Raw genomic sequence first — 11,988 nt, forward strand, 5'->3', positions numbered from 1 at the left:
AATCATCAGTCCGGAGGTTGGGTCTTGGGCGCAGTTGGGTGTTCCAACAGGACAATGACCCCAAACACACAAGTGGTAAAGGAATGGCTAAATCAGGCTAGAATGAAGGTTTCAGAATGGCCTTCCCAAAGTCCTGACTTAAACGTGTGGACAATGCTGAAGAAACAAGTCCATGTCAGAAAACCAACAAATTTAGCTGAACTGCACCAATTTTGTCAAGAGGAGTGGTCAAACATTCAAACAGAAGCTTTTGGATGGCTACCAAAAGCGCCTTATTGCAGTGAAACTTGCCAAGGGACATGTAACCAAATATTAACATTGCTGTATGTATACTTTTGACCCAGTACATTTGGTCACATTTTCAGTAGACCCATAATAAATTCATAAAAGAACCAAACTTCATGAATGTTTTTGGTGTCCGACAAGTATGTGCTCCAATCACTCTATCACAAAAAAATAAGAATTGTAGAAATTATTGGAAACTCAAGACAGCCATGACATTATGTTCTTTACATGTGTATGTAAACTTTGGACCACGACTAGAGGAAAGACATGTTTTCGTAATTAAAAAAAATAGCTTATGAAAACATGTTTTTTTAAAGATATTTAATTGAGAAGTCCACCAGCCATGACATTATGTTCTTCACAAGTGTATGTAAACGTTTGACCATGACTGTAGGTCATCGTAGTAAGACAAGAAATTATGATTTACTGTTCTAGACAAGCCTTTTCAGTTGAAAAGGAACCTTGTCAATGCAAAAACTGTACAGGTGACTATAGCGCGCAATAGACGTCGCTATCACTAAAATAAGATACTTTTTATTTTATTCGACTTGTTGGGTAATATTTTTTCCCAGAATATGTGCTTTTCCTTGTGTTTTAGCGTGGTTATGTCTGACATTACACAGCAGTAAACGACACTGCACATTCAATCAATCAATTAATGTTTATTTATAAAGCCCTAAATCACAAGTGTCTCAAAGGGCTGCACAAGCCACAACGACATCCTTGGTTCAGAGCCCACATAAGGGCAAGGAAAAACTCACAACCCAGTGGGATGTCAATGTGAATGACTATGAGAAACCTTGGAGAGGACCGCAGATGTGGGTGAACCCCCACCTTTAGGGGAGACCGGATGTAATGGACGTCGAGTGGGTCTAGCACAGTGGTTCTTAACCTTGTTGGAGGTAACGAACCCCACCAGTTTCATATGCGCATTCACCGAACCCTTCTTTAGTGAAAAAAATAAATAAAAAATCAAATTCAAGTCAAAGGTATGTTTTTGGTAACACTTTAGTATGGGGAACATATTCTAAGTAACAAAGACTTAATTTAGAGTTATTTGGTTAGGGTTAGGGTTAGGGCCAGGGTTAGAGGGTTAGGGTTATAATAAGGCCATGCCGAATAAGGCATTAATAAGTACTTAATAATGACTAGTTAAGAGCCAATATGTTACTAATTTGCATGTTAATAAGCAACTAATTAATGGTGAATATGTTCCCCATACTAAAGTGTTACCATGTTTTTTTACTGGTGCACAAAATGAACCGTGCATGAACATCACCTTGTTCAAAGAACAAAACCAACACAGTGCATAAACTCACAACAAATTACACACCTGCAAATCAGTCTGCTGTTGCCATATCTGTAATACGCCGATAGGGAGAAGTTTTTATTTACACGATGAGTCGGGTGTGTTTTGACCTCCGCCAAACCCCTCGGGTTCGATCAAACCCAGGTTAAGAACCACTGATTTAAAGGCTTGCTAGAGTATACAAATGAGTTTTAAGATGGGACTTAAATGGGAATGATCTTCTCACATGGAGTATTTTACCAAGAAAACAAATATGTTTGTGTTATAAAACCATAGTTCTTTATTTTATAAACAATATAGTGTGCAAGACATCAATAAATATGCAAAAACAATGCTGCAATATATCATGCAATGTTTGTTACAGCGATCACAGCTGAGAGAAGAGCTGAGCAGCACTGTCAACGTTCACAGGTTCCTTCGGCGGTTCTTTGACAACCTAGAGAGATCGAATTGTGCACATTTAATGAACAAAAATGTCCCGAGTCGCTAATATTGATGTTTTGATGATCAATCAGGCTTACCTGTGTTTGTTTCTTGGGTTCTGACGCCACACTTTTGGGAACGCTGGCCACATCCCTCTGGATTTCTGAGAAGATCTGATTGAGGTTCTCCACTGTCTCGTTCTTCACCGCTTTGATCTGTGAAGACACTGGTTATACTCGAGAATGGACAGCACACATGATTTTGTAAAGCAATAAAAATACCAATAAACAAGCTTACGTGTTTGAGTGTCGTCCTCACAGGTTTTGCTTTGTTTTTGGCTTTTAGGTGCCTGTTGGCCACTTGGAAGACGCACGTCTGTTTCCCCTTTGGTTTGTTTTTGCCCATCTTGTCTGTTTGCAGAGTAAACAATGTAATATCGACATCAAATGCGGTGATAAACAGCAGATGGTGGTGCAGTATTATCATTGCTATTATTGTGCGATTTTATCAACTACACAGTGACACAAAGTGAATTGTAATAATGATCTACCCTATACAGATTGTTTTATACACACATATAAGTACAGTGTGTGATATAATAAACGCAGGATAGCCTAATGCTACATGCTAACACTCCATGTGCCTGCATGGTATTTCATATTTTATCGAACAAAGCTGGTGACCAGTTGAATAGGATTGCTACAGCAAAAAATGAAAATTGTGCTGTACTTGTGAATTTAGGAATAATCAGGCATAAGAATTATTATTGACGTACCTAATGGCGTCTACACGTGCAGGAGTCGTGTTTATGTTCCGGATTGCGCGTCCTTCCGTGATGACGTCATCACCACGTGACCACTCGGCAAGGGGACTTGGAGCTCGGTGAGTGTTTTGTTCATCTCATTCATTTAAAATTAAAAAAAAAACGCAACGAGCTGGATTTCTTTCTGAATTTCTACCAGAAATAAGTGGCTTTTGAAATACGTTCCTTGGAATAGGCCTTCAAATAATCAGGATATAACCAGGCATTATTTTGAAACACGTCTTGGAAGGGAACTACAAGTCCCGACGTTGAATTAGGCCATAGATATATACTATGTGACTTTAACGAAGTTTTTTGTATTTCTGGAAAAACTGAATATGCCTTGAAACAAATATTTGCTTTGCTCTTAGTAACTAAAAGCAGACGTTAATGTTAGCAGCTGTTCATTTATGGCGCCCAGGAAGTTGACATTCGTTTGACTTCCCGTTTCGGTGCGCGTCCCTCAAAATAAAGCCTCGTTTGTGCTTTAAAATGTCCATCCATCCATCCATTTCTACCGCTTGTCCACTTTAAAATGTCTAAAAATAAATTATTTCAGGACTTGTAAGTTATAATGTAATACTAGTATAATCTATTAAATTCTAATTTTACTTTGTGTTTACTAAGTTTACTGTCTATTACTTGACCGCTTCTATGTTAGCTACCTCTCTTTGTTTATAATGTTTATTTTCTGTTGGATCTACTCTCTATTTTATGCTGCCCTTTTCTTTTCTTTTTTGCTACAGCTGTTACATATACTGTAGTATATGGTAATTGTTATATATTGTATATATTAAATAAAAATATAATATATCAGTATATATGTTATATACTGTATATATAATATGTAAATATTACAGGTATGTTGCATTTTATATTGCTGCTACGGTATATACCTTTATACCTGCATTATCCTTTCCATCCTTACACTTTCCATCATTTGTAACTGAGCTACTGTGGGGAACAATTTCCCTTGTGGATCGATAAAGTTTGTCTAAGTCTAAGTCTATTTTAGGACTTGTTATTTATAATGTAATACTAGTATAATATGTTTAATTATAATTTGACTTTGTTTACTTATGTGTTTACTAAGTTTACTGTCTAATACCTGACCACTTCTATGTTAGCTACCTCTCTTTGTTTATAATGTTTATTTTCTGTTGGATCTACTCTCTATTTTATGCTGCCCTTTTTTTTTTGCTGCAGCTGTTACATATACTGTAGTATTGTACATGGTAAATGTTATATATTGTATATCCCATCCATCCATTTTCTACCGCTTGTCCCTTTCGGGGTCGCGGGGGGTCCTGGGGCCTATCTCAGCTGGGGGCCTATCTCAGCTGCATTCAGGCGGAAGGCGGGGTACACCCGGGACAAGTCACCACCTCATCGCAGGGCCAACACAGATAGACAGACAACATTCATATATTAAATACAAATATAATATATCAGTATATATTATATACTGTATATATAATATGTAAATATTACATATATGTTATATTTTATATTGCTACTACGGTACATTTTTAGTCTACGTCATACCTGCATTATCCTTTCCATCCTTACACTTTCCATCCTTTGAAACTGACCTATAATATAATATATATAATAATAATATAATGTATAATATATATATATATATATATATATATATATATATATATATATATATATATATATATGTATATATATATATATATATATATATATATATATATATAATATATAACAATTATATGGTAATTGTTATATATTGTATATATTAAATACAAATATAATATAATGTATCAGTATATATTATATACTGTATATATAATATGTAAATATTACATATATGTTATATTTTAAAATATAATATAATATATCAGTATAATATACTGTATATATAATATGTAAATATTACATATATGTTATATTTTATATTGCTACTACGGTGCATTTTTAGTCTACGTTATACCTGCATTATCCTTTCCAACCTTACACTTTCCATCCTTTGTAACTGACCTATAATATAATATATATAATAATAATATAATGTATATATATATATATATATATATATATATATATATATATATAACAATTACATGGTAATTGTTATATATTGTATATATTAAATACAAATATAATATAATGTATCAGTATATATTATATACCATCCATCCATCCATCCATCTTCTTCCGCTTATCCGAGGTCGGGTCGCGGGGGCAGCAGCCTAAGCAGGGAAGCCCAGACTTCTCTCTTTCCAGCCACTTCGTCCAGCTCCTCCCGGGGGATCCCGAGGCGTTCCCAGGCCAGCCGGGAGATATAGTCTTCCCAACGTGTCCTGGGTCTTCCCCGTGGCCTCCTACCGGTCGGACGTGCCCTAAACACCTCCCGAGGGAGGCGATCGGGTGGCATCCTGACCAGATGCCCGAACCACCTCATCTGGCTCCTCTCGATGTGGAGGAGCAGCGGCTTTACTTTGAGCTCCCCCCGGATGACAGAGCTTCTCACCCTATCTCTAAGGGAGAGCCCCGCCACCCGGCGGAGGAAACTCATTTCGGCCGCTTGTACCCGTGATCTTGTCCTTTCGGTCATAACCCAAAGCTCATGACCATAGGTGAGGATGGGAACGTAGATCGACCGGTAAATTGAGAGCTTTGCCTTCCGGCTCAGCTCCTTCTTCACCACAACGGATCGATACAGCGTCCGCATTACTGAAGACGCCGCACCGATCCGCCTGTCGATCTCACGATCCACTCTTCCCTCACTCGTGAACAAGACTCCGAGGTACTTGAACTCCTCCACTTGGGGCAAGATCTCCTCCCCAACCCGAAGATGGCATTCCACCTTTTTCCGGGCGAGAACCATGGACTCGGACTTGGAGGTGCTGATTCTTATCCCAGTCGCTTCACACTCGGCTGCGAACCGATCCAGCAAGAGCTGAAGATCCTGGCCAGATGAAGCCATCAGGACCACATCATCTGAAAAAAGCAGAGACCTAATCCTGCAGCCACCAAACCAGATCCCCTCAACGCCTTGACTGCGCCTAGAAATTCTGTCCATAAAAGTTATGAACAGAATCGGTGACAAAGGGCAGCCTTGGCGGAGTCCAACCCTCACTGGAAACGTGTCCGACTTACTGCCGGCAATGCGGACCAAGCTCTGACACTGATCATACAGGGAGCGGACCGCCAAAATCAGACAGTCCGATACCCCATACTCTCTGAGCACTCCCCACAGGACTTCCCGAGGGACACGGTCGAATGCCTTCTCCAAGTCCACAAAACAGATGTAGACTGGTTGGGCAAACTCCCATGCACCCTCAAGGACCCTGCCGAGAGTATAGAGCTGGTCCACAGTTCCACGACCAGGACGAAAACCACACTGTTCCTCCTGAATCCGAGGTTCGACTATCCGGCGTAGCCTCCTCTCCAGTACACCTGAATAGACCTTACCGGGAAGGCTGAGGAGTGTGATCCCACGATAGTTAGAACACACCCTCCGGTTCCCCTTCTTAAAGAGAGGAACCACCACCCCGGTCTGCCAATCCAGAGGTACCGCCCCCGATGTCCACGCGATGCTGCAGAGTCTTGTCAACCAAGACAGCCCCACAGCATCCAGAGCCTTAAGGAACTCCGGGCGGATCTCATCCACCCCCGGGGCCTTGCCACCGAGGAGCTTTTTAACTACCTCAGCAACCTCAGCCCCAGAAATAGAAGAGTCCACCACAGATTCCCCAGGCACTGCTTCCTCATAGGAAGACGTGTTGGTGGGATTGAGGAGGTCTTCGAAGTATACCCTCCACCGATCCACAACATCCGCAGTCGAGGTCAGCAGAACACCATCCTCACCATACACGGTGTTGATAGTGCACTGCTTCCCCTTCCTGAGGCGGCGGATGGTGGTCCAGAATCGCTTCGAAGCCGTCCGGAAGTCGTTTTCCATGGCTTCCCCGAACTCCTCCCATGTCCGAGTTTTTGCCTCCGCAACCGCTGAAGCCGCACACCGCTTGGCCTGTCGGTACCTGTCCGCTGCCTCAGGAGTCCTATGAGCCAAAAGAACCCGATAGGACTCCTTCTTCAGCTTGACGGCATCCCTCACCGCCGGTGTCCACCAACGGGTTCTAGGATTACCGCCACGACAGGCACCAACTACCTTGCGGCCACAGCTCCAATCAGCTGCCTCGACAATAGAGGTGCGGAACATGGTCCACTCGGACTCAATGTCCAGCACCTCCCTCGTGACATGTTCAAAGTTCTTCCGGAGGTGGGAATTGAAACTCTCTCTGACAGGAGACTCTGCCAGACGTTCCCAGCAAACCCTCACGATGCGTTTGGGCCTGCCAGGTCTGTCCGGCATCCTCCCCCACCATCGCAGCCAACTCACCACCAGGTGGTGATCGGTTGAAAGCTCCGCCCCTCTCTTCACCCGAGTGTCCAAAACATGAGGCCGCAAATCCGATGACACAACTACAAAGTCGATCATGGAACTGCGGCCTAGGGTGTCCTGGTGCCAAGTGCACATATGGACACCCTTATGTTCGAACATGGTGTTCATTATGGACAATCTGTGACGGGCACAAAAGTCCAATAACAGAACACGGTACATTTTTAATCTACGGTATACCTGCATTATCCTTTCCATCCTTACACTTTCCATCCTTTGTAAGTGAGCTACTGTGTGGAACAATTTCCCTTGTGGATCAATAAAGTTTGTCTAAGTCCAAGTCTATTTTAGGACTTGTTGGTTATAATGTAATACTAGTATAACATGTTTAATTATAATTTGACATTGTTTACTTATTTAAATGTGTTTACTAATGGACCTATAAAGCCTGCAATCTGATCAGCCGCCAGCAGATGTCACTGTCGCACCACACTATGAACGGCTTTACGCGTACGCTCACTGGCAGCCTGACTAATTTCCACTTTGATTGAAAGTCACGACTTTGAAGCGCATAATTATTGCAAAGGATGGACGCGGTTCAACCCCGCAGTGACATATTTCATTCGGAGAGCTTGATTTCCCGCATGCGGACAGCCCTTGCACGCCTATTGTTGTGGATCTACCCGCATCTAAAGGCACGTCGAGGTGCAGGCTGCACACGTATACAGAGAGCAGAGCGACGCCGTCATAAAGAAGGTCGAAGCCGAACCGTTCCGTGGTGCGGAACCGGATATGGGTGCAAGACCGATGCACGGATGCATGGATGGATGTTTGGACGTACCCCCTTTATTGCTGCGTTTTGTGGGCTCGGGTTGGGTGTCCTAGACATAGAGCAATTATTGACCATCCAGACTGCACCCGGTCCTTTCTGAGTGGACTCAGCCCCGGTCCACCGTATTTATAAGGCGGCTTCAGTAGGGGAGGGGTTGGGGGTGTGTTTTTTTTTCTTCCCGTAGATATATATAAGGCGTGCAGCTGTCAGATGGGGGGTCGATTATCTAAAGCAGGACTGCAGCAGCTCTTGCAAAACTACATTGAGGCAAAAATGGCTCATGCATGGGGTTATGCTACTAGTAACGGTAATTATTATGAATATTATCATTAAGGCAAGGAAAAAAAGACATGCATTTGGTTCATTTCTGCACCATCAACATGCTGAGACGTGTCACTCTGCAACATTTGTGTTTTTTCTCCTCAGGACCAGACAAATGGGTTGAGTCTTTCCCCATCGCCGACGGACCGCGTCAGTCCCCCATTGACATCGTGCCGGGCCATGCGTCCTACGACGGCGGGATGAAGCCGCTCGGCCTCAAGTACGACCCGTCCACCTGCCTGGACATCCTCAACAACGGCCATTCCTTCCAGGTCTCATTCATGGATGACTGCGACAAATCCAGTGAGTGTTGCAGGATGCATGCAATGATGTCATAATGTATTTTTGCATAGGATTTACGTATATAACTGCATGTGTACATTCATGGTTTGCACAATCAGAGCTCGTTTTTTCTTGCTGGGCTGCTGAATCGTGGCTAGAAGAAGGAGAGTGCATGGTTCATAAGAACAAAGAAGATGCTCATTGAATTGCTAATGTAGCCCCAAGTAAAGTTTCTTTCTCATTGCGTATATCTGCTGCCATTTAATGCAAAAAAAACACACAAAAAGTATTAGGGAAGATCAGATTAAATATAGTAGTAGTAGTCATTTTTATTTCAGACCCAAGGGGATCCATATCACAGAAAAAGAAACCATACAACAATAAAACTCCCAAAAAAAGAAAAACAAGCAGAAATTAATTTGTATAAAATAAATAAAAAAACAATAGTTATAGACAAAAGTAGTTATAGTTATTGTTATAAACAATAAATATGAGAATTACATTTAAAAAACGTGATTTTAAATAAAAAAATATTACTGGAATAAATAAAAGTCTTCATATTTTGTTGCAGTATTCTGATTAATTTCACGATGCATGAATAGTTGTAATAATATGAAACACAGGTCGTTATTTTATCATTTTATTAATAGGAAAAAACACTGTCCGCATTCCCATAATAGATATTTTTTTACATTACCAGATTAAAAAGTTGGACTTTTACAAAAAATATATTTAATATTAAGAAATATTATAATAGCACAATGCAAAGATCATCATGTTATGACAATAAAGTGCAAGGGATATTTTTATGAGCGGGGGAAAGTCACAGTTTGACTAAAATCAAGGTGGTCATATTGTAGTTTGTTAGTATTAATATGTAAATGAAGTTGTCTTTATACGAGGAAACAAGTTGTTTATTTTTTAATTCCATCATAATGTATATTTGCAATGTACAAATAATTATTTTGTGAAAATAGAGATTTTTGTTCTTCAAAAAAAAATTTAAATGATACGAGGAAAAAAGCAGTCCTTTTAAGATGGGAAAAAGGGTTACATTTATGGGTGTAACGTCAAAATATGTCAAGAGCAGAAATACATTTTTAGGAAAGTTTAATCTATTATTAAAACAAAAAAAGGGGGGAAAAAAGTCAAAATAATTTAGGAATTAAAATTGTGATTTACTGATAGTAAAATAAGAATTTTACAAGAATAAAGTGGTCATTTTACGAGAATAAAATACATAATATTGAGGTGATCATATCATATAAAATGTGTATTTCTTCTTGTAACAAAACATATTCTCATGAACATTACAACTTTATTGTTTTCTGTGTGGTCGGCCTATTAGATTTGACACTATTCATGTTGTCATTAATGTGTCACGCACTCCTATTTGTCCAGATTAGATGTGTGTGTAGAGATTAGGGTTACGTAATCTACTCCCGGAGGTTTAGTGCAAACAGAAACACAGCAAAGATGAGTTTTGAAGGGACAATATTCATCTGCTACTATACTGTGCATATTTTCCACCCAACACATTTTTAGCTTAGTGACATTTAGTCACGCGTAGTGTGTGTGTGTGTGTGTGTGTGTGTCATGGATGGTTAATAAAAGATGTGTTTATTAATAGGCGGGTGATGTAACAGGATGTTAAAATTCAAGCCTTGACCCTTCAGGTGCGCAGCAGGAGGAAGCAAGCTCCCGGGAAAGACGGCCGTCTGCCGCTGTCGCTCTCGTACTCTTATTGTGTGTTTTTTTTATCCTCTCTCTGTTTTGCCGTGCAGCTCTGACCGGGGGTCCCGTCTCAGGCGTGTACCGTCTCAAGCAGTTCCACTTCCACTGGGGGGCTTCTGACGACAGGGGCTCCGAGCACACCGTGGCCGGGAACAAGTACCCAGCTGAGGCAAGGATGTTCGCCCGGGATAAATGTTGTGGGGGTTTTTTTAGCATCTAATCTGCCTCACAAACCAGAAATAATCTCTTGTGGACGGATTAAATCAGACATTTTTGTGGGCGTTTCAGCCTTTTGTCCACATGCAAACTCTGCTTTAGAGCAGTGAAACCCCTATGTTGTTAGTGTGCCTTTTCCAGGAAGTAACTTTCTTCAAGATGGCTCCTGATTGGCTTAAAGATTGATCCTCCTGAGATCCAACGTCCACTGCAGTGGACATTTGTGTTTCGGTCCATTTTGTTTGTCATACTTGCTTTTGCAAAATACAAATGTCCACTGCATTGGACATATGTTATTTGTTTTATTTATTTTGTCGTACTTACACATTTTGGGGGGAAATAGTCGTTATGCAAAATACAAATGTCCACTGTGGTGGACAGCTTTTTTTTTGGTCTATTTTTTGTCATACTTACAATTTTTTTAAGGAAATAGCCAATATGCGAAACACAAATTTCCACTGTAGTGGATATTTGTTTTTGGTCTATTTTTTTAATCATACTTACACATTTTGGAGGGTAAAATGCGTTAAGCAAAACACAAATGCCCACTGCAGTGGACATCCGGTTTTTTTTAGACTATTTGAGTTGTCATACTTACAAATTTCGGGAGGGAATAGTCGATATCTTTTTGTAAAACTTACAAGTTTTGGAGGGTAAATGGGCATTTTACAAAACACTGCAGTGGACATGTGGACATCTGTTTTTTGGTGGGGTCTATTTATTTTACACATTTTGGAAGGAGATTACATAGCCAATATGCAAAACACAAATGTCCACATAAGTGGACAACTTTTTTTTTCTGGTCAAGTTTTTTTTTTTTTGTCATACCTTACAAATTTTGGAGGGTAAATATGCGTGAAACAAGGCACACATGTTCACTACAGTGGACATCTGGTTTTGTTTTGGGGTTTTTTGGGGGGGTGGGGTGGTCTACTGTATGTATTTGGGTCATACTTACACATTTTGGAAGGAAATAGCTGATAAGCGAAACACAAAATGTCCACTGCAGTGGACATCTGTTTTTGTGGTGTATTTTTTTGTCATACTACGCATTTTGGAGGGTAAATAAGAGTTATTTGAACACAAATGTCCACTGAAGTTGACATCTGTTTTCTTTCGAACTGTTTGTTTTGTCATACTTACAAATTTCGGGGAGGAATAGTCGTTATGCAAAACACAAATGTCCACTAGGGTGTACATCTGTTGTTTTGGTGTATTTTTTAGTTATACTTACAACTTTTGAAAGAAAATGGCCAATATGCAAAACACACATATCCACTGTGGTGAACATCAGTTTTTTTCGGTTAATTTCTTTTGTCATACTTACAAATTTTGGCATTACGCAAAACATATGTATGTATATATATATATATATATATATATATGTGTGTGTGTGTGTGTGTATATAT

The 11,988-nt window shown here is 40.2% G+C and overlaps 2 protein-coding genes across 3 annotated transcripts in view; one reads left to right on the plus strand and one right to left on the minus strand.

The window, feature by feature from the left end:
- Positions 1–1,850: 1,850 nt before the first annotated feature.
- LOC133609219 (ribosomal biogenesis factor-like) lies at positions 1,851–3,120 on the minus strand. 2 transcript variants are annotated; one of them, XM_061964728.2, is made up of 4 exons: positions 2,793–3,120; positions 2,315–2,427; positions 2,116–2,232; positions 1,851–2,030 (listed from the first exon to the last, which is right to left on the minus strand). In XM_061964728.2, the coding sequence occupies exons 2-4, from the start codon at positions 2,420–2,422 to the stop codon at positions 1,962–1,964; spliced, it is 294 nt and encodes a 97-aa protein (XP_061820712.1). In that variant the 5' UTR covers positions 2,423–2,427; positions 2,793–3,120; the 3' UTR covers positions 1,851–1,961. The 2 variants fall into 2 exon arrangements, with proteins under 2 accessions (XP_061820712.1, XP_061820713.1); XM_061964729.1 differs by lacking the exon at positions 2,793–3,120 and adding an exon at positions 2,747–2,770.
- A 5,051-nt stretch (positions 3,121–8,171) lies between these two features.
- LOC133609543 (carbonic anhydrase 1-like) overlaps positions 8,172–11,988 on the plus strand; it is a 10,305-nt gene continuing 6,488 nt past the window's right edge. Inside the window, exons 1-3 of the mRNA XM_061965198.1 lie at positions 8,172–8,333; positions 8,453–8,650; positions 10,414–10,532. Coding sequence (XP_061821182.1) covers positions 8,237–8,333; positions 8,453–8,650; positions 10,414–10,532 — 414 coding nt within the window. The 5' untranslated portion in view covers positions 8,172–8,236. The remainder of the gene's footprint in view (positions 8,334–8,452; positions 8,651–10,413; positions 10,533–11,988) is intronic.

The sequence above is a fragment of the Nerophis lumbriciformis genome, linkage group LG07, assembly GCF_033978685.3.
Source record: "Nerophis lumbriciformis linkage group LG07, RoL_Nlum_v2.1, whole genome shotgun sequence".
NCBI lineage: Eukaryota > Metazoa > Chordata > Actinopteri > Syngnathiformes > Syngnathidae > Nerophis > Nerophis lumbriciformis.

What these genes read in the sequence shown, in the direction of transcription:
- LOC133609219 (XM_061964728.2), bottom strand. Translation starts at nt 2,422, where the DNA reads ATGGGCAAAAACAAACCAAAGGGGAAACAGACGTGCGTCTTCCAAGTG. An exon ending in TGAGGACGACACTCAAACAC is followed by an intron (nt 2,233 to 2,314) that starts GTAAGCTTGTTT and finishes GTGTCTTCACAG; the next exon opens with ATCAAAGCGGTGAAGAACGA. An exon ending in AACCCAAGAAACAAACACAG is followed by an intron (nt 2,031 to 2,115) that starts GTAAGCCTGATT and finishes CGATCTCTCTAG; the next exon opens with GTTGTCAAAGAACCGCCGAA.